The sequence below is a fragment of the Trachymyrmex cornetzi genome, unplaced genomic scaffold, assembly GCF_001594075.2.
Source record: "Trachymyrmex cornetzi isolate Tcor2-1 unplaced genomic scaffold, Tcor1.1 scaffold5, whole genome shotgun sequence".
NCBI classification, from domain to species: domain Eukaryota; kingdom Metazoa; phylum Arthropoda; class Insecta; order Hymenoptera; family Formicidae; genus Trachymyrmex; species Trachymyrmex cornetzi.
Window position 1 is genome coordinate 455,120 of NW_017299806.1, and position 24,268 is coordinate 479,387.

The 24,268-nt window shown below is 33.3% G+C and overlaps 1 protein-coding gene across 1 annotated transcript; it reads left to right on the forward strand.

Annotated features, from left to right (window-relative positions):
• The first annotated feature begins 1,710 nt into the window (after positions 1 to 1,710).
• Positions 1,711 to 23,995, forward strand: LOC108765590 (uncharacterized). The gene is made up of 8 exons (XM_018514377.1): positions 1,711 to 2,152; positions 10,326 to 10,550; positions 11,364 to 11,941; positions 19,312 to 19,492; positions 20,222 to 20,356; positions 21,625 to 22,105; positions 22,553 to 22,808; positions 23,616 to 23,995. Exons 2-8 carry the CDS (start codon positions 10,328 to 10,330, stop codon positions 23,985 to 23,987), a joined length of 2,226 nt encoding a protein of 741 aa, XP_018369879.1. The 5' UTR covers positions 1,711 to 2,152; positions 10,326 to 10,327; the 3' UTR covers positions 23,988 to 23,995.
• Positions 23,996 to 24,268: the final 273 nt, after the last annotated feature.

The window sequence follows — 24,268 nt, forward strand, 5'->3', positions numbered from 1 at the left end:
AATAACGTTTGGTTATGTTAAAAATCTATTTTTTGTCAATATTATTTGATTTAATCAATAATATTATGTCAAGTTGAAAAATAGTTTTTTCTCCTTTTCTGGAAAACTTAATTTTCTTGCTGTATCACTTTTGAAGTAAAGGAACGATATAATGCAATGTGCAGAATATATTCATAACATATTTATTAAATTTTATAATAATGAATGCAGTTGATGAAGTTAACTAGTAAGAACGAATGAAAATTAACCCTTACCGTACAAGGTCGGGTCATTAGTGACCGAGCAATTCCTGTTCGTGTAAGTTTCTTTAAGTCTTTCGGTAATTATAAATTATACAATAATAATAAAGACATATGAGAATAAAACGCGGTAATTGGAGCGTATTTAATATATATGTATGTATATTATTCCTTACTAAATATAAAATTCGTTCTCTCCAATTACCGCGTTTTATTGTCATATTATTACTGTTTAATTTTGAGTCACAGAAATACGATTTATTATAAATTATACTACATTTTATTATTTTCCAAAATAAGGTCTCAATATTTACTCTAAAAAGTTAAACATATGTTGGTGAATTTTTAGAGATTCTTTGAACCATTCTAAAGGTGAAAAAAACGGACGAATTCTAGTGACCCATGCTTGAACGGATGAGGCACCAAATTGTACCTTGTATTGTAAGGGTTAAGATAATGCTTTATTTCACAATGTGATGTACATACTTGTGATACCTAATTTCTCTATATTTAGCATTGTTCCGCATTTATCGATATACTCGATTTTTAACGACGGGAATATTCTCCAAATATATAAGTGTTATGTTTAATCGATTTATTGTGTTCATTCATCCGTTGTATAACAAACATAAAACATTTGTGCCAACATCGAGTACTATTTATATTTGTATAACTATCATAAATCACATCTTTTACGTTTGAACGAGTTTCTTATTGATTAACGAGCATTTCATAATACATATATTGTACAATAATTATTTACGTTAATATCGATTGCGCCTATTAAGATCGCACATTACTCAATCGTAATATGATCATAAATGTTATGGTAAGTGTAATGATGAGATTATAAATAAAAAAAGAATTGCACAAGAAGACCAGCATCTTTTTCTCTGTTTAAAAAGGGAAAAGAAAATTTTTATTATATTTTAAAATTTCGATAAACTGAAAAATACGCAGCTAATAGATTTACATTTTAGATATCTTTTGCAAGTGAATGATCTGAAAAAAAAAATGTGCGCACGGAATGCCCGGAAGAAAAATCGAAGCGCACGAGCGGCGAAGATAGCTCCGTTATAACGCACATAGCATAGCACCTTCACTCCGTATAGTAACAGATAGTATAGTCGAGAGGCAGTCTTTGGTATACTACGTTGTGCTGCTGACCCAAATGAATCCTGGCCGCCAGTCAGTCCCGCTCCGGGCTTCTTCGCGGCAATATTGGTCCGCTCGGACGCATTCTCGATCGTGTTCAAATATTAAATGCCGTTGCATTAATTGTCAATTTTTGTTTAATACACACAGATCAAAACATACGAGTGTCAAAATTCTTTTTTACAAATATCGTGATACTTCTCTCTCCTTTCATCGTCATATCTATAGCCATAAAGTGATTATTTCTAAAAGAACAACCAACAGCAGTGTTAATTATTAATAATTTAACTTTGTTTAATCAATAAGTTAGATTTAAACATTTTATTTTTTCAAGTTTAAACGTTCGTGCACAGAATATTGGTGCACCATTTCGTTCCCAGTGCGGTTCAGCCGATTGATCGGTTGGTCCAGAAATCGACGAAAACAAATTTCTCGTGACTGGTGTACCGTGCGTGTTAAAACGGTGCCCCTTCATCCGCGAGTGAAGGTACTCCGGGTTTACGACTACAGCTGCCACTCGTCAAAGTTAAAGGCACGGAAACACGCGAGTTGATCTGAAAATATACATCGTGGATAGTGGATCAAGAAGAAGGAGTGGCATTTTCGTGCACGATGTAAAAGAGCTGATGCCAAAACGAAGAAATCGCTGGATATCACCGGGAGGATCCAGACATCTGTCTGGAGCACGCGCATTCTGCAGGCTCATCCTAGCGATGCGACATTCCACGCTGGTTCCGCGTAATCATTGACAATCGGCAGTAAGCAAATCGAAAACAAATAGTAGACAGCGAATAGTAATAGAGAAAGTATGAAAGTCTGACCCACTAAAATTGCTTTATAATCCATGCATTCCAGCTATACAAATACAAATCACGCAGAATTATTATCACATTTACATATTATTTTTATATAAATAATAATAGAGAATGGCTCAAAAAATTTCAAATAGAAAAATAAATCAAGAAAATAGCTACGAGCCAATAAATTTTAATATAATATAATATTCTTGGTCTTAAATACAGAAATAAAAATAAATCAACTTAAGAATATAAGTCTACTAACATTTCAATCACCTTCGGGTCATTTTCAAAGTACGAATTTAAAATAAATAACAGAAAAAAATAAAAAAATACAAATAAGTAAATATATAATTACAAAGCATAAAGAATAATTTAAAACGTAGACCTTACTATGTTTAGGTCTTAATATAGTGTCATACGAGAGATCCAATTAATCAAGTTGAAAAATTAAATTTGTGAGTATCCGACAACAAATTATTTTTATATATTGACGTCTCGCTGTGTGAATAATTTGTATTTTTACTAAATTAGGGATTGTTTAACAATCAACAATCTGCGAAGCTCGACAGTCCTTTAGTTTTAATTTGAATACAAATTATGTAGATTATACCATTATTCGACATTCTAATATTTATATTTTTTGTCAAATTACACTTCTAGTGCCACACGATAAGAAAAGAGATCGCCCGGATACAATATAATTTGTATTCGGTTTTATTTGTAATTTTTAACTATTTGACTTGAGCCTGGCGGAACGTCAAGGACGTGTCTTCCTCGCGTCCTTGCGTCGGCTTATGGACGGTGCATTAATTCGCTCAATGAGCGTAACAATGTAAATGCAGTCCTCAATCAGATAGACCGCCCAAGATCGCTGCTACGCTGAACTACCGCAATTTCACGGTAATATCCGCTCCACCTTCGCGAAATATTATATCTGCGATTGTTACACGGTACGGATTTTGAATATGTAGCGCGTGCATTTCTATACACACGGATAGATGCGCAATTTTGTAAGCACGTAATCCGGAATTTGCATCGGCATCCAACCTGCGTAACGTGAACTTGTTTCCTTGCACAACGCGCGTACGCAGCTTCGCATAATTTGCGTCTCACGAGTTAAACAGGAGTTCGTTAAACATCGAATCTCTAATCAGCCGCGTCATTAGCGGCGTCAATAGCGAACGCGTAATCGCAGCTCGCAAACGGAACGAAGAATAACTGTATGCGGGAGAATAATAATAGAGTACGTTTGCATTCTTCGTGTCTGTTCCTCATATTGTAAATCGACTCGTAACGCTATATCGAGCATCGGCAACGGAACCCTTCACAATCCGCATAAAACCCGTTCCTCTTTGGCCTCGAAACCGCACGGATGACTTGACCGGGTTGGGTTTAGGAATTTGGCACGTGCCGAGTGTAGTAGAAACATTTCTTCCACGCAAACGGTTGACAAAGAAGTCAGAAGAAAATAGAGAAATATATCAATTAAAAAAGTATCAAAAAACTTTATCTACTTATAAATAAAACATTTCTTAATTCATTTTTTAAAAAATAGAAGAAATTATTGAAATCTATGACGATCGATATATTTTTATACTATTTTTTAATTTATAAGTTTATTTAGAAGCTTATTTATATAAATTTATTTATAAGTTTACTTATAAATAATATAAAAATATTGATTACCATAGACTTTAATACTTCCCTCTATTTTTTCTTTAATAAATTTAAAAATATTTTATCTTTAGACAAGGTTTGTGATGCTGGTTTTTTTTAAGTACATATTCGCTGCAAACAATTTTATTTTTTAATCGGAAAAATATATATTTTGCGCGCAGTCATGTATTTAAAACAAATTTTTGATCTTATTCTAGTGAATGTACACATCTAATCATGGTGAGCGAGACAGATCGACGGTGTTGGTTACTTTCTCAAAGCACGATCGTATTCGTAACCTACTTTGAACGCAGCGATGCAGTAACCGGGCGCAAACAGCAGACGTTCGTGCCAAGATTGGAATTAGAAAGATTTGAATCATCTCAGCTATATACAAGATTCTGCATCTTCTTTGCATTACTTTTGTCCTATAAATCGATTAAGGAATTGATAAAATTCATTTTGTAAAATTAATTTCTAATTTTCCATTTAAAAAATTAATCTGAGAACATGTCATCTGAAATAAATAGAAAAACATTTTTAATAGAGAGACTTAATCTTTATTAAAATATTAAAGTTTTTAAAGCATCCGTTAAAGAGTTTAAACAACATTTTATACTCTGCGAAGTACTTATATAAAAATATTATTACTCTTGAAAAAATTCTCAGTGGAAAACTTTTAAATTGCTCAAGCTCTCATCTAGAAAGTCAAAATGAATAAAAAGATACCTACGAAAACTCGTTTCCTTGCGTTAAGTGAAGTTTCTAATCTCTGGTGAAATAAAATATTTTCCAGAAGGATTTATCTCTTCTGATACGCTTGTTTTTCTTGCTTACTCGAAGGGCGGTCTCAACATTTCGTTAGACAACCGTGAAACGTAATCCCAAGGTAGAGGTCGTCAGGCATCCGCCAGCATTCTTTTAGAATCAGTTCTTAAGAATGAGTGAGTAAGTGAGTGAGTGAGTGAGAGACAGAGAGAGATAGAGAGAGAGATCAAGTGAGAAGCAAACTATAATGGAGAAAGGAAGAGACACGAGAGTAGTAGGTGGTCTATCGTAAAAGTTTCACATGACCGTGTTAGAGCTCGAGTCTACTCGGCGACAATGACTATGATAAGAGGGATCATTTTCACGTGGGCGCCGCGTTGTACATACGTCGCACGTCCCAGTACGTTTTAATTGAACGAAGGCCGTAATCATAAACGTAATTTCGTCGTTCGTCCGTTTCGCGTAATACACACATACGCTCACACATGAGCACGACGATCATCGCCATTTGTGCGCACTCGTGCTATTGCAAGCATTGAAATCACGGCGTTCACCGGCATTCAACCGCTCTTCCGCATCAAACATGCTCGAATACCTCAAGAGGCATTCCTCTAATCTTTGAAAACTTGCTGAAGTTTTAAAGATAGATCTTTCTTTGAAAATTTTCAAATAAAATTAACAAACTTTGCCAAAAGAACTTTGTACCTTTGAATATTAAAAAATGTGTATGTTAAGGTTTTTAGAAATTAAATTTTAATGTAATAAAATTTTATAACGTAACAGTAGTAAGATAGAAGCTGATTAAAAGACTGATAGAAATGAACGCGTTAAGTTAAAGTTACTTAATCAATTATTATTATGTGTAGAAAGTAATGTTTAAGCTATATTATTCAGTAACGGATATCAAAATTACCATAGCAATAATAAAGGTATTCAGAAAACTTTTCGCTTTTATTTATATACAATGTTTTAATTAAATTTCTTGAGGCAACTACCAATAATAGCTATTTTATATAAATGGAAAGTTCTCTTGCGTTTGTCTATACGCTTCGACTATTTAACCAATTGGTTTCTAAACCTACCAGACTTTCGTCGGTTTCATTCCCTATTCATCGACATGCCGCACGGATAAATACATAGACAAAAAATGGTTAAGCTAGTCGTAACCACGATCTATAGCTAGTTTATTCGTAATACACTGTCCCACATCCGCACAATGCATCCAATAGTAAATGCTGCGCTATCTTTCCTCTCTTTCGGAAAAGAAAAAAAAGGAAGAAAAATTCTTTTTAAAGAATTTTTTAATATTTTAATTTTAATGATAATATGTTATAACAACATAAATTGTAATGTATCTCATTCAATATACATATATTCTAGTACAAAATTTAATTTTGCATATCGTAACAATTTATATATAAAGTAATATTAAATCCGCTCTTAAACAAAAATTGAATATCGAATTCTAGTCTTTACATAGAAAAATCCATTTTATTAAAATATTTAAAAATCTAGATAGATACAGATATAAAAATAATTTTATTGGATCATCAAAATAATTATTTGAGAAAGTCAAAGTGATCAGGTACCTAATGATGAACAATGCTACAAAATGTTTTAACATGCTAGTAATCAATTTGAACGTCCTTATATATAATTATTTTTATAGTCCAACGAAATTATTTTCATGTCTGTATCTAGTTAATATTTTTTACATATTTCAAAAATGTCTCTTCCATGTACGTTGTAGAAACTTGTTAGAAGTTAAATGTATGAAAAAACACGAGTCAATAGTCCTCAGTCTGCATTTGTGTAACAGTGAATTCTGGACCGTGCAGGAGCTTCTTCGGGATCATTCTTCTCTGCAGCGATATTATCAAAGAAACTGGTCCGATGCCCGGCTTCACCGAAACAAGGTCTGGCGCCCGCGTCGGTCAGCAGAATAGCATCCCTCTTGACGATTCAGGTTCACCTCCACAAGTTGTTTTTCTGACCTTGATCGCGCTTCTGCACCTCTCGACATTCCAATCTAATCGAGGAGATACGCTTCTCGCTGACAAGTCAGACCTTGTAAATCTATAACTCTTATATGCGTGGAATGCATTCCGATCGACGCACCTTGAGATGCATATAATATTCACCTTTAACCCTACTACGTGGAATATACAAAATCGTTAAGGCCCAGTTTTACAACTGACGTTAACTCTTAACCGAAGTTCAACTTATTCATTATCTCTTTTCAATTCTAGAATTGGAAAAAGATGAGAAATAAGTTGAACCTCGGTTAAGAGTTAATCGTAAGTTGTGAAACTGGGCCTAAATAAACTTGATCATTTCATGCCTAATAAATTATATTTTTCATGGAAAGTATAAATTTTATAAAATTTTTTGTGAATACATTTATAAAATCACATAGAAATTGTTACAAAAGTTGTAAATTATATTGAGATTGCTAAAATAAACTTAATTATAACATATATGATATATAATTACATATAGAGTTAATTACATAAAGATCTACAATAATTATAATAATATAATTAAATTATATATAAATTATGTGATATATATATAAAATTCGATTAAATTTATATATAATTATTATGATTATTATTATGATTATAATTATATAGTTATAATTATAGTTATTAAATCTATATGCAAATAAGAATAGTATCTTATAAAATCTATATTAGAATTTTGAAATATGAAATTCTGTAAAAGAAATTGTATTACATACATATAAAATAGGTAAACTTTCAAAAAAATCCGTTATTGTTATTTTAGTCACATAATTGTATTGTATTATGTATAAATAATCCTTTTTCTTCACAACTGCAGTTTCATTCAATTAATTCGGTATAATTTTATTTCTCATATAAATAATGCAAATTTAAACTTCTCTAAGAGTCTATTTTATACCGTTTGAAATTAAATCGCCATTTGCCTCCGTTAAAGATACAATACAAAGGAGACACTTTAAAAGCAGTACGGATTGCGGAAGTAGAATCGACTTCCTACTAATGCACCAAACATGTCATCTCACTCACAGAGGAATTTCAGCCCGGCTGAATAACGGTTACAGCAAGCAAATCGCGTAAACCATCCTCGACTCATGTTTCTAATTTTATCGTATGTTTAAAGAACGAATAATCAGGTCAACTTTTATAGTGGCTCGTACTGGTATAAAAACTCAGTGTCGACAGATTCTTTGCGTAATTCGTCATGTCTTCCTTCGCAAAGTGTCGTAGGCGAAACTTTAATGCAAATTTTCCTCTCAGAAATACTCAGAATAATCGGCATCTTTCATGCAAAAGTATAGTAACGAACAAGGACGAGTCAATTATACAAGCTGGGTATAATAGCGATACGAGATTGTCGGTCCAGTTTCCTCATTGGCGACATTGTTATCACTCACGGGAAAATTAACCTGGTTTCTTCTACTTGCGCAACCGGTTTAACATACTGATAGCCATGATTCTATTTCAATACACGGTTGGCACGAAATTAATAAAATTTAATATCTTAGAATATTATATTTATTTACTAAATATAATATCTTAGAATATTTATTTCAAGAAATAAATATTTACTAAATATAATATCTTAGAATATTATATTTATTTTATATTTATTTATAAAATATTAAAATTATTAAGTATTTAAAAGTAATTAAGTAACAATTTGTCATTATTTATTTAAATTTACATTTTTTGCTTTTCCAGAATGTTAATTCTGAAATAGATAAATCTATGCTTCGAGAATAAATATTTCTCTTTTTCTTTCTCTTTTTCTCTCGGTGTTTATATGTATATGTATATAAAACTTAATTTTTGTAAATTTCGAAAACATTAATATCAAGCTTATACGAGATTGATTACGAAACAGGATGAATGATTATTACTGTCTGCGGTGTCTAAAAATTACTCACCGTACTTGAAATTCAAATACTGAAATACATTTTTCCATTAACATTTTAGATTATTTTTTTAAGATAGTTAAGACTACTGTCGAGATTATCCACAATTTATCAGAGAAAAATACACGCTCATGCTTATCGAGCAAAAAAATTTATGTGTCAGCCAAGCGGAAACTGTTTATTCATGTTTGCACGTGAAAGTGCGCGTACCACATTGTAAAAAGGAAAAAGAAGGATACGCGACTCACAGGCATTCGAAAATATGTACACATTAGAGGATCAAAGATACATATCATATTTACTATTCCTTAAGCAGAAAATTCGATGCGTTTTTGATAAGCATTCGCGTGAAAGTTATACAATTACCCACTCACCATATTTGCCAATGTTTTATGGCAAACTAATGGCATTTCCTATATAGTATGGACATAAAATTGTAGTGAAAAATAAGAAATAAGAAGCCTTTTTATGGTCATAATAATACAATACGTTGGACAATAAATTTTTATTACTATTTTTATTGTGATATTTCTAACACCATTTATAATGTACTAAATTTTTGTCATGGTAATCATAAAACGCAATTATATGCGGTGTGAAGAGAACTTCGATGTAACATTCGATCGTTTAGATTTAGAAGGTGCCGCGAAAAATGAATGTGCCGTTACGCGATCGGATGTGTCTTCCTCTTCCTACGTCCGCATCTCACGGGTGACTCCGGTAACGGGAAAGGGCCCGACGTCGACGACACACGATAGGACATTCTTCGCAATTCAGTCGGAGGGGAAATTCGCTACTGAGCACGGGCACGAGAGTCGGCTTGAACGATAAATTAGACCGCGACGCTGGCAGTGCGCGGAATAGAAAGTTGCCTCGGCGGTGCAGTGTGAGAAGCGTCGAGCAAAGAGAGATGGTAAACGTGCTCCGACTTTGTACGAAAAAAGAAGAAATAAGGAAAAGAGTAGAGAAACAGATTTATTATACCTGGCTATAAAAAAATAATCAAGCCGAACATTTACACGTTTTTCTAAAAATCTTAAAGTGTAATAATTAAATAATAGCAGTCTTTTAATTAATTAAAAGTCACGATCGTGATAAAAATCTTTAATCAAATAATTATTTTTATTTTTCCTGAAAATAATGTATTATAGTAATACATCTCTTTATACGAGCTCGTAAAAATATCAGCTCCACATAAAATAGATTTCAATAGATAGGAGAAAAAGAGAGAGTCACTGAGGAATGAGGATAGGGAAAGGAGATACGTCGTGTGAAAATGTCGCATCCCCTCCGTGCCATCCACCGTGACATTTGTACAACCCTGTTGCCATCGCGTTAATAATTTACCTGTAACCAACACTGCCGTTGATTAACAATAATTCGCGGTTCTTCCACGTGCGGGAATATAATTCGACACGGCGCGTTAATTGCCACGACTCAGGCTTTCATCGAGATTAGGATATTACTACTCTCACCGGGAATAGTCCCGCCTCATTCCACAGTGGAGGACGAATGCGAGAGAAATTCCAGACGAATCGTTCTGTCTCCACTGGTCGCACATATAACAATACTTGCTGTGGAAATGCTTGCTTGAATAGCATAATAGATGTTATTGTTCAAAAAGGAGTGTCGAGAAATTTAATGCAATGATAATTAAATTTAACACAATGACAGATTTATTTGTGTGTCACCACCACAAAATCGTGTAGGATACAATTATTCATAAGTTACGGTATAATTAATCATTAAGTGAATAAACGTTGACAGCCTTTTATTCTTCCTCCGCAGAGATGCGAAGCGAGGTGGGCGAATGGCTGGCTACGTGCGTAGGCTCGCCAATATGCATCCTGCTGCTGTCATGGTCCCTATTGATCTACCAGAATCAATCCTCATCCACGAAAAGAAAAATCGACGTGCTGACAGTCGCGATTCTTTCTCAAAGTCTCACACATCAATTAGGGTTACTGCTGTACGCGATTCTCACGTTGATCCGTCCAGCGAATCATTTTGGAGGTAACTATACAATTGTCTTACAAACACTGTCTTCCAAATAAAAATATTTCAAATACAAGCCAAGCTCTGACTGTAATTGTATTGCTTTACTAATCTTTTGGTTCAACAGCTCAGATAAAATGTAATAACATCACTTTCTTACTTAAAAAATGTTTAATTTTCGAATTATTATCATAAATAAGTTAAATGAACGTTATTTTATCAATTATTTAAAATGAACTTAACTTCATTAAAAATCGTCAAAATTGTATTAAAAAGAGTGGTTTAAAAAAATTATTAAAATTTTTCACTTTTACTCAAACTCAATTTTTATTAAACGTAAGAGTTTTAAGTTAAAACCTATTTAGTAATTTAAATAGAGATCTTGAAAAGTAATCCTGAATTTGTTTAAGAGTCTAGAACATCAAAAAACTTGAGCTGGACAAAAAAGATTCAAATTGTAGACGAAAGAAATAAAAATGATAGCAGAGAGCAGATCCTTAATTTCTTGAGTTATGTCGCTTTTGAAATGAGGAAGCCATATATCTAAAACATATCAAATAAAATAGTAACATTTTATCATAATTATTATAGTATATATACAATATCGAATTTGGTATTTTAATTTAGTCATAATCTCTGTATAATGATGCCGTTACGAGATCATTATCCTCTTCGGAATTCATGGAAGCGCCAACCAATTCCCAATAATTATAGCATGTAAATTAATTCAACGGAACAGATTGGCCCGGGGGCCCAAAAAATATTCATTCCAATCGAGCCACGCGACTCTTTAAATTGCGAGACTCTTTAAAGAATGATTCTTTGTCACAGAGTTATGCTCAACGTTGGTGTGGGTCCTGAACTCGTCGAGTATCCTCCAGGAACTGACCTTGACGTCGATCGCGGTGTTCGCGGCGATCAGCAGTCGCGATGATGTTATCAATCTCACGAAGAATCATCTCAAATACCATTTGGTGAGTCTGAGCGTCATCAGCGCCTGCATTGGTGTCACCGGCGTTCTCAACTTCGAGCCGGAGGTCTGCGTCTTCCTGGCCCACGAGATCTCCCATAAATATGGAGTCTTCGTCAACTCCCTCAGGGGTCTGTTGGCCCTCACGTCTTTTTTCGGCGTGTTGGTTGCGATCTTCAAAAATCTTTGTCGTCCACCGACTTCTGAACTGCTCAAGTCGGTTTCCGATCTGTCCGAGGCGAGCTCGAAGAACTCCTCAGGGGCATTCGAGTGTCACCCACAACATTGGGATCCCTCGAGCGGATCGTGCACCAGTGGTTCGACGAACAGCAGGGCGTGTTTAAGAAAGAAGAAAGTGCAGGTGGACGAGACCAGCGGCAGATCTACCGTTTACAGCATACTCTTTGTCTGCTACTTCTTCGAGCATTTACCCATCCTGGTAATTATATCTTTAATTCTTACTCGTTACATTTATCTTCTTCATTGTTTTATTTAACTTTAATTAAATGTTATTTTAATTTTTGTTATCGTGTCTTTATTTTTATGAGATTTATAATAAATCTAACACACATAATTGTAACATACCATATCGTAACGTATAGGACTGTTTATCGCACTATTTAATTGACGATAAATTAAACATGATTACTATACGTATATAATTTAGCACGCTTCTTTTAATAAACACATCCTGTTATTAACTGAATACTTTCAAAAAAATAAGAACAAATTAATTAGAACAAAAAAATTAGAAAGTCAATTATTATACAAAATGTTACGAAATTCTTTTCATATTTTTTCTTTAACAAATTACTTGTTTAATAATACATAAAATACTAATAATTTACAATTTAAAGTTTATTAATTCTGAGAGATTTTTCTTAAAGAAAATTTTACTATAAATTTTTAACAATTAGAAAGAGACACCCTATATATAAACGGCAAAGCAGTCACTTATTTTTTTCTACAAGTTGAAAGTTAATACGACGAAACAGGAAACTCGTTTACAGAAAATCGTTTTGATCGTTAGCATAATCTTGTTACGTTAAAAGTATTTTACTGTAAAATTCATTTCTAATTTATGTAAAAGTGTAAGAACCTAATGCTATCGAGATTGACGTGTTTTTCCATATCGTTGGTTTAATTAATTATTACTTTCGAATTGAAAACTCTAACGAACCGGCAACGCTAATTGTTGACTCGTAGTTAAGATATATCAAAGGTACCTGGAAAGGATATATGATTTATTAAGTCATAATCACGTCTAGTGCATATGTTCTTTTTTTCTCGACATTGAAACCATTTTTTGCACGAGCATCTCGATTGTATAAAAGCGGCATTTCGCAATATCCTCGAAATTGCGCGTGCCAAGTCGACCGTTGCAATGTTACATAGTTAAAAGTGGCCGACCTAATTTATGACACGCCCTCGATTATGCTTCTAAATAGCGAAAAATATAGGATATTCTGCAAGATTTTTAAACTGCAGCCTATCATTTACATGACATACAATAAATTTCGAGCAACGTAGAATTATTTATTAGTCACACCGTGTGCTTAATGTTCAAGGAAACTTTAAATCCTTTCTCCTTTTGTAGATACAATTCAGATTCCTTTCTGATAAGAAAAAAATAATAATTCAGAAAATTAATGTAATTAAAAAATTCTGTTTTATCCGAAATATCAATATTGCTGCATTAATTAAAAAAGACATATCTCAAAATTAGCTTTTCTTTAATAAACAGATATTTTTACAATTCTAAATTAGAAGTATTAAGAAAGTGAATATGCAATTTCTATAATTTCACTTTCTCCCCATGTTACACTTTCAACTGTGTAATGTATTCTTTAAAATTGTTATATGTCATGTATTTTTTCAAAATTTAAGCACTGCAATCCTACACTGAGAAAGCAAATCTCTTCAGAGAACTAAACACATTTACTTGTTTGCAGATTTGGTTAATTCAACAAATTTTATTTAACTTTTACCTTTAGTCTGCTTAACAAACTGTTCAATGTTAAGCACACTACGGTTAAATTCAATTAAATAAAATTTGTTGAATTAACCAAATCTGCAAACAACTAAATTATATATTTAATTGAACAAATTTTTCTTCTCAGTGTAATATATGTATTAGGTGTTAAACTTAATTCCTGCCGTTTTTCATCTCCAAAATTGATTTGTTTCGAAGGGGAATACCTTAATCAAAGTATTATTAATAAAATATTATTAATTAGTAATAAAATAGAAAATGGAGGAAATTACTTTGATTAAGGTATTCATTCATCTTCCCTTCGAAACAAATCAATTTTGGATACGAAAAACGGCAGGAATTAAGTTCAACACCTAATAGTATAAATTTCATTCCTTACCAGAATTGTCGATTTCTCTTTCATTATCTCAAAAATACTAATTTTTTGCCTGTGTCACTTTTCTATTAAGGCTTACTCTATAGAACAGATGTAATAATCTAATAAGTATAGACTGCGCATTTCTATGTAGTTATAAGTAATCATCGGTTTAGAAAGAGAGAGGTAAAGCTTGAAGTCTCTCTCTTTCTTGTTCTCTCTCTCTAAAATATTGAATAGAAGAGAGATGCTGATAGAGTTGAAGAGAAATGCTGACTCATTTCTTTCTAACGATTCACAGGTGCTAAAATCAGGGAATGCGCAGTCTATATCTATTACGTCTATGCAACGTAGCGATATATCTCCAAACAAAATTACTAATTTTTTTGTTTGCTGTGAGACGTATTGTTATAATTAGTTACGTCCCTGAAAATTTCATCGTATCTCACAACAGATCCGATACGGTGGTTGGTTGAATTGTCTGATCGCCGTCACACCAATTACATCTGTACAATTACATCACAGCCGAGAGGATTTTCATGCGAGCGAGTCCAAGCCGGACACGAACTTCACTTGCGTGTACCATCCGGAAGCGGGACTTTTCGATCGTATAAATGCCGCTCCTCGAGAAAGTGGTCGGGAGAAACAAAGGGGATCTAGGTGGAAAAAGGGTCGGGCTCGACATAAAGCGAAATTCGAAAGCGCGATCTTAATTCGGACAGCGACCTTAATCGGTGAACCAAATTAAGAATTCACGCGGTGGCGTCGGCGTTCCGCAAAAGTCGTCCCGCGGAGAAACTCCCATGACCTTCCTCATTAATATTAATGATCGCGGCTATTACATGCGTGACGCATACTATTTACTTCGTACAGGAACAACGCGCGGTCAATTAGGCTAACGTCAGGTGGGCGTACGCGATCCCGCCGTAGAGAATCGCAGAAGGAATCGTTAAAAAATACTTCTCATATATTATTTCAAACGTCAACTAACAAACTAACAAACTAATTATGCAAAAGGTCGAATATGATGGAATGGATGAGTGAATGGTCTAGATTCGATGTAACCAAGTTCCTTTTTGGCAATAGCTGAAATAAAACATTATCTATCTATTATTTCAAACGTCACAATATACGCAAAATGCGAAGTGAAACTCACAATGAATTATTCTCTTGTCGCTACCATCTCGTATTAACAAGCGATATTTTATGAATCACTGTTTTTACAAACTGATGCCGGTGTATCCAGGTAGTTACGAAATGAAACGATTCGCTGCTCGATATACGTAAACCTGTACCCGAGATTCGCGTGTATTAGTTCGTTGAAAAATAATGGCCGGTTCACCGTTCGTCGAAATAAACACCGTTCTCTGCTTACATACGTGCAAACAGCGTGACGGCCGTTACACTCGAGTTTTTGTCTAACGACTAAACTAAATCACCGATATAAAGTTTAATTACAGGCTCGAGCAAAAATATATATATTCCAAATCGGCGAAATCAACGAGTTTCTATATTTTTTTGCCATCTACAGTTATTTTAATGTGCAAATAAACATTTAATAAGTAAAAAATTGATCGATATATGAATAACGCAAATAAACGAAAGATATGACCGCCTTGTTCGATCAAAATAGATCTTTTTCGCAACAAATTCTTTGTAATAGTTTACAATGCTCATTAATATTAATATTATTAATATAAATATTGAAATGTTCGTCAATTTAGTTTGTGATATTATGTACTCCGGTTTCAGTTTAGAACTGTTTTTCAAATAATTACTACACAATGAAAATTTCACATAAAATGTTCACTCAAAAGTACATTGGAAAAAGAATCTGGTTGCATTTATTGGAATTCTAATTAAAAATGAAATCAGAATTTTCTCTAACTTTATAACTATATATTTAAATTTTTCAAAAATTTAATATTTTGGAAACACCTCTATCTCCATTAATTTTAAGGAATTGTTCCACCCTTTAAATTAGAAATTGGGTCGATATAAAAAAAATACGTTTCTCTTAGATTTTCATGTTTGATATAAATATTTCAAAGAGAATCGAATTGATTTGTGACAGGTATTATTTTTTAGATGTCTTATCTTTAAAAAAAACATGATTTTTACCAACCCTGCAATTAAAAAACTTTAATACGAACTTTAAATGTACATATAGGAGCGATGATAAAACTTTGTTCTTGTCCTTTATTTGATTGCAGTTACAATCGTTTTCTGTAGTAGGTGTTCTCGGCAGAAAATATATAATTAGAATATATATTTATATATTCTAATATATTCATACTGTTATAATTAGAATATAAAGGTGTGCGAAGCATTTCTAAGGTAAGAATCGAATCAAATGGAATCTTTGATAAACTTGTTCGAAAATGAAACAAATTAAAAATTTTTACATCGAATCGAATCAAATCTGTTTAATTCGAAAGTAACAGTTTGCTTAATATTGTATCATTAGACACCAAGATCTGCTTTGATCAAATAAGGCCTTTACTTTTTCGTTTTGCATTAATTTCCATTTACCTCAAAATTCGCTGTTCTTGAGAAATTTCGAATCGATTTCAATCGGTTTCTCACATATTAGGTAATTGTTATCGGAGCTTCGATCGGTCCGAACGCACTTTTAACAAGTGCGATGAGTGTGTTTGTGGGCGTTATTCTTGCGTTTACCAACGGCAATTAAAGTATAACGTCAATGCATGAGATCAGCGCGAGTTACTACAGTTAAAGTTAGCACTAAAGAAACAGATCGATTAAACGGAGAACAAGTTGAAAAACATTATGTAGTTTTTTTAAGATGTGAGAGAATACATGTGGGAGAAAAAAAAAAGGCTGTGCTCCGTTTGTTGTGTCAATCGAAACAATATACCCGAGATAATAGACAAATATGCGATTAAGCGGAATATTAGTTCAAATTAAAATTTAAAAAATTTAAACAAAAATAATGAAATGGAATATCTTATTTCAAAAATTAATGAAATACGAAAAATGCCGATATAATCTTGCATCAACTTTACACTACAAAATAATACAGAATAAGAAATAATTTTTTCGCTATCACTTCCACGTACTTCATAATATATTAAAATGCCATTTATAACGTAAGTGCAAGACATAATTTTGCAAAAGATATTTTTATACATATTACGCTAAAGGAATTAATTAAAGAAGTGCAATATAACAGAAAATTTATGATTGTGGCAATCATCGCACCAACCGGAGCGATACACGTTCGAGAGAAAGAGACGGGATCGAGAATTGCGCGTGTACCTTACACACACTTATACACGCGCATATAGTGCCGCTCTATTCTCTAATTAAGGTACAACTAGTTTCGATTTCATACCTCGGACTAGACTGGCCGTTACTCACGTAACCAGCAGCGGTACTACCGCACGTTATACCGTTCGTGATAAAATATACACTATATACAGTGGGAGGCAAAAATGTATCAACTGAAAGGAAGGCTTTGCTACTCATTAATTAACGGTAATTTGATTATCTTATCGCGATTAAAAATTTACATAAAGTAGTAGTAATAAGTACACGGAGAAAATTTTATACTAAGTTTTAATACAATTTTAAATTACACTTTACTATGTCTTGTATATTCGATGGAATCTCACAACATGATTCCGACTTAACTTTTACTATGCTAATTTTTATCACATAAATAAAGTCATTATTTTGTTAAGCCATATTTTAACATGAAAACAATTAATTTTTACTATGGTACGCAAACAAAATTTGCTAGGTATATTTGATTTTGTAATAAAAAATTTTTACTATGAAAAAATGTAAAAATTACGTTATATTATTGTTTTTAAAAAAATAACTATAGCATTTAAACTTATAATTTACATGAAGATCGCAGCTACTACCACATTATAGTAATTTTAAATGTAAAATTTTCTCCGTGTAGAGACAAATAAAGTTATTTATACTAATGAATTATCTTGAAAAAGAAACACCTCTTCCAAATTTGTAAAAAGATACATTTTATCTTTGCACAGATCATATATTATATATTCCGAAAATGCGTACTTATATAAAAAGGATATTAAAAAGAAGCTGATTTTTGCCTAAGAAGGTGTAAGTAAAAGAAATAGTGTTTTTTTTGCCTCCTGGATACAATAAAGTTATCAAAAAGTTCATGGCGTTTGGAAAATACCACAAAAATTAAGCAAGAATGTTGAAATTTGAGTAAATACATCATGTTTGATGTTATTTAGTTACTTAATTTTCGAAGTGAATTTCCCCAAACGCTAAGAACTTTATAATAATTTTATCATATATACATATTAAAATCTACAAAAAACATTGCTTTTTTTATTTACATTTTTTTTAACAGAAATCAATCCCTTTTTAACGTCCTCCTTTATAATTACATAAACCCTAAATCATCAAACAAAATTAAATTAATTCGTAATTAAGGTTAATTTTCTGTTTGAATAAACCTATGAGAACTTAATTAATTTCTTAAAATTTCTATTAAAGTAAATTCTATGGCTACAAATTATACAGAGGATTTCAATCTTACGACTTCATGTATCTCGTATATATCTCATGTATCTCGTGTTGTTTGCATAAGAATTTAGCCAACAGGATTATCTACCATCGCTCGCTTATCTTTAAATGACATTGTAATAATCAACGAAATAGTGCGATTCACATAGATACAACATGCGTGTTCAGTGCACGTAAAATTGCGTACATGCTCGCACCACATCACATCGCATTGCACCGTGTATGATGCGCGTACTTTTGAAAGCGCGACCGCGGAGTTTTCACCGCGAATTCTTGCGCGAATCCGCGGTTAAAAACGAAAGTTTTTTTTTTTTTTTTCGCAGTACCTCTGTGAGAGGCCCGCTCGCATATTTCCAACGGTATGTCTTCCTATAATCTGCGAGGTACGATCCTTTTTCTCTTATGACGTTAGATATCGCGTGCACGACACCCAGACGCACGTTGAACAATTAGCTGCGTGTAATTGACCCAATCTGAACGATGAACGTATATGGTAGATTCCTCACGGCGAAAGCTGGACCCAATTTCTGAATATAGAATCTTCTTGACACGATTTCTGGTGAAATTTATTAGCGCGAAGAAAAACCCGCCGTGGTCTAGAATGCCTAGATTGCATTACATTGCATTAGGCGCAACAGATTGCAGGGATACCGTTTTCTATACATTCAACAGTAATGATCACATTCGATTAATGATTATCGCGCTCATAGGTGTTATTACAAAAATACCCCAGGTAATCGATTAATTTATTATATACTTATTATAACAGTAATCATTACGTTGTGTGTCGATTACATTATATTATATATGATATTACAGATATGATCGTATCCTGTTGCAAAATTTATGAAAGTACTTATATAAATTGTATAATATTATTTCAAAGCATGATAAATGTTTAAATTAATTAAACACGATTTCCTAGATCATCTCGATTAGGCCGAGCCTTCTAAAGAATTTCTGCACACCGCAAAATCTGGCAACGTGGTTGCCACTGGTGAAGGATACTATGCTTCCGGTTTTTCTGGCTCTCTTCGACAAGATGTTTTGCCGATACGTGGCCAAGGTGTACACAAAGCAGGATCATGCAAGGAGACTGTCGCACGGTGCGTTCTTTTTTTTTCTAAATAGAGAAATTCTTTGTGTTTCATAAGAGAGACACTACGTGATTTCCATTCTTTCAGTTGAGCAAAAACTGACCTGTCCGTTGTGCGTGGGAAAGTTAAGACTCCTACCGTGTAATAATCGTAATATCTGCCTGCACAACAGCGATATTCCGCGCGACAACCACCAATTTTTCGTTAACGACACGCGTTTGAGTAATTCGTCGTATTCTCATTTTGCAACATACGTAACTATTTACAGAGTTTCACGTGTACTCCCACGATTTACAGCCATTTTACAGGAGTTTTTTATTAGATTGCTCAATTTTTGCATTCTACACATTTTCATTCTAGGTATAACGATCATGTAACTCTTCCTCTACGACGAAAACGTGAAAAGCGAACATTTTTATCATGGAGATTAATGGAAAAACTTTTCACTTTTCACGTTTCCGCCTTAAGAGAAAGGTTACATAATCACTATTCGAATCTAATTAATGTGAAATATCAAAAGTAAAATCTAAATATATCGTCAAACGAATCTCGGTATTACTGTTTTTGAGTTAAAGTTTGGTAGAAGTAACAAATTTAACCTTTATTTTCTCAAGAATAAATATACCATCTTAAATAAAATGTTGCATTTATTTGAATCAAAGAAAAACACTCTTACGTCATAGCACTTAAAGCGAAATTTGTCTATGTAATGAAATTTCTCTGGGATTTCTCTTTCAGGCGGTATAGATGGTAAATTTCGACACTTCGAACAAGATACCGAGTACAAGCTGCAGTTGAACCTCAATCACGGACTAAAGTTCCCTCTGACTAACGGAAGCCTCTACGGACGGTTGCACAGCCATCAGAACAGAGGTGAGTGAGCGAGAACGGATGTCAGTGAGATTTAACGATGCGAAAATATTTCGATCGCTTGATAGTTCTCTCTCCCGGCCTATATTGTTAATTGCGACGTTTCGTGCGGCTTTGTTAATGCACCCATCGAACGCTCGGCACGATCACGTTAGAAAGTCCGAGACGAAACCATCTCTCGCGTTCGTCTCTGTTTTCCACCATCACTACCATCTCTACCAGATATATCAAATATTACAGATCACTGTAACGTGAAAAGCCGAATATTTCGATATTCCCGAAAGCGACTTTCACAAATCGCGACTATTTCTTTTCTGTCTTTATTGTAGACCGTATATGTGAGAAACACAATCAATACTAGAAATTTAAAATGCCTATTACGGTCGAAGCTAGATCTTCGTTGCTTAAATAATTCAATCTTGAATTACTAATATATATTATATATGTACTTGCATATATACTATATTGTAGTCTTTTTCAAACTGCGCGCCGAATTATTTTTCCGGACTAAATAAACGCAATTAAAACTATTCTAGCAATATATATATATATATATATCGCGAATTAAAATTGACAAGCAATTTAATAATTTGATGCTACCATCAAGCATCATATATTATAAAGATGTTAATATGTTAAAACTGTTAATAAATTTCTTGCGAAAAATATTACCTCGGCCGGGACTTGAACCCGGATCTCTTGTATTCCGTACGAGCGTTCTAAGCCATTAGACCAGTGTCTCTTTTCTATTACGTTTTATTTGTCAAGTCAAATTTAAATCGATTCGATGATAATTTAAAAACCGCAATTGTTAAATGCTCCAAGTGAAATGATAAAAATAATATAAATTACAATTAAAAAATAAATTATTAAATTTTCTAATATAAATGTTTATAATTACTTATTGTAATAATCAGTCTTATGTTCGCGTTCTTATATAAGTTTTGCTGAAGTATCTAAAATTAACTAGATACAAATCTGAAAATAATTTTATTACGTCATCAAAATAATTAGGACTCCAATTGATTATTAGAATGTCAAATTTTGTACAGCATTGCTCATCATGCTTGAGATTCTTATGTAATTATAATTTTAATAATCCAAATTATTTTTGTATCTAGCTAAATTTTTAGGTACTTTAAAATTATTTTTTTTGTACAGCAAAAGTAAAATATATTTACAATTAATTTAGGATTGTTAATTTATAATTGTTAAATTTTTTCTAGTATAATTGTTTAAATCATTGCGATAATTGTTCTTACGTTTCGCAGCAAAAACTGGCACGATTACTATGGGAATTCAGCAACACTATCCTAAAACGCAACCTATGAATGAAGACGGCAGCTATGCATCTCTGCCAGCAGAACTATCGTCCTTCACGAGTTCGACCTTTGAACCGCGTCAGGATAAAATTCCCGAATTACTGAAGAAGAATCCAGTGGAACAGCCACCGTCGGGATACAGCAGACGACCGAGACCAAACGAGAACTTGCACGAGCTGGCTGGTAATCGCAGGAAGATCGGCAGCACTGATGTCTTCGGGCAGAACATGGAGAACCTAGTGCAACTGGAGGATTCTGTGAATAACCGAAAAATCAAGAATCTGGACGAGATTCGCGAAGAACCATCCAGGCGACACGCTCGGAGCGTCCTCGGTCTGGAGAAGCTAATTCTCGGGCTGGAAAACAACCTTCAAGAGCAGCATTATTCTAGAAACATTCTACGCAGGAATCAAAGCTTCGACCATGCCAGGTGCCACTTACTTGTCGATTCGCCGATTGCTCTCGCGTATCTTTTAGCGTACCTTCACTTTTACCTGTGCCATTAAGCCGCCGTCACGATACACGGCAAGTGTATAACTGGAAAGTGTGAGACGTGAAGTTTCCTATAAATTATTCAAAATGCATATTTTGACGTACATCATACGTGCAGGATGACCTACAATCGTCTCAACTTTTCTTTTTCACGACTTGTAATATAAAATTCATTAAATTGCGATACATTTTTAGATACATTTATTATTGTGTAATATTTTAGAATATATATTATGTATTATTAATGTTCATAAGTTTTATAACTCTTATGAACATTATTTAATATTTCAATTTATAATATATCTCTATCAAAATATCTAAGTATATTTTTCATAAATTCTTGTAAAGCTAACGTAAAATAATATCCTTTTTCTTTGATATATAGATATCATCGACCTGTGCTCGACTCGAGAACTTATAATTTAAAGAAAGACGATCTTTCGAGAGAGAATCTTCATTTAAATCTCCATAGACGAGATAGTCACTGCGAAGGATATGATAGCTCCGATGATGAGAGCTGCGATCTGGAGAACGGCGACTTCGACACAATGAGCTCTTGCAGAAGCAGGAGCAGAAGCTGTTGTTCCGTTACCACGGTCGCCAATGATGACTTTGAATATTTTCAACGTAAGGGAACGAAGGTAATTGTATACAATTAAATCTCGCCGTCTTTCAGTAAATTTTTAACAAGTATTTTGAAATTTATCCTGAAGCAAATAGCTATACTAAATTAATTAAGTTCAATATTATTATATCAAATGTCTCATTTTTATTCGTAATTAGATATATATAATTTGTCTACATTTTATATTGTCTTAATTTGGCGGTGAGAATAAAATTTTTTTTAGAATTCTATATACAATTTTTCAGAACTTCTATATAAACTTTAAAATTTTTCAGAATTTCTGTAATAATTTTATAACGTTTTAAAAAATTTCTCAGATTTTGTATATAAAATGGAATATCTTTAAAAAATAAATCTAAATTTTAAGAAATCTAAGGGGCCTATTTTCTATAACTCTTAACGACTCTAACGCTTACAGAATAGGCCCCTAATCTGCTCCGGAATATTTTTCAGAGTTTTTTTAAAAAAAAACATAAAATCTAAAAAAAATTAAAATATTTTTCAAAAATCTTTGTTTAAAGTGTTTTATTAAAAATTTAAAATACAACAAATTCTTATGAGTATTATGAGAATTTTTTCATCAGGGTAATAATCAATAAATTCAATATTTACCGATAGCGGTTAGAATGACCGATTTTCTCGAGTTTAATGTTAAACGCAAGAGGATGCAAGGCGTGCCGGAGGCACTTTCACGATGCGAGAAAATGCATCGTCCTAGTAGAAAAATATTCACCGCTGACGGAACGTTTCGTCGGCCTTTTCGCGGCGTTAAAGGCGCACACGCTTACGTAATCCTGCATCGTGAGAACGTTCTGTTTTACAGGTGGAGTTGCTGCCCTCGAAGCGAACCGGCGAGGTAAAGGTCAGCATGCGATCTTTCACGCCGCGTATCATAGAGAACGGTACAGAGGATCGGGAGGACAAGAAGTGCGGTAGCAACACGAAGCTGTCCGATACGAAGCCTAGCATACAGTCCTATCATCTAAAAACTAAAAGGATCGCGCCCGGTTATTCGATGAACGACCTAGATAAACTGACTGCTAATAAAAAGATACCGAATCTCTCGATGGAGAATCTGAAGACCATCCTAAAGAACTCCGACGTGAGTTACCTCGACAATGGCGACATATGCAAACACGATATTGGCGGCTCGGTACCGGACTTTAAAAAGATCTTCGTCACTGAGTTTATATGAAATTGCCACAACATTATATAAAGACTGCATCGTTTGTCCTTGTGATGTTAGCAGCGGCATGTCAACAGATGTAAATGATTTACTTTGTGAGATCTATAGTCTATAAATACTGGAGCGAGCCTTCCTCTGTACTAACTAAACTATAGAAAACCGCAACGGACAGAGAAAAAGAAGGCATACAAATACATGTTTTTCTAGCTCTTTCTTATGTACTGAAAAAAAATTGTTCGTTTGACTTCATTAATTTAATCCGTCTTTATTTCTCTCATTAGAAAGTGTAC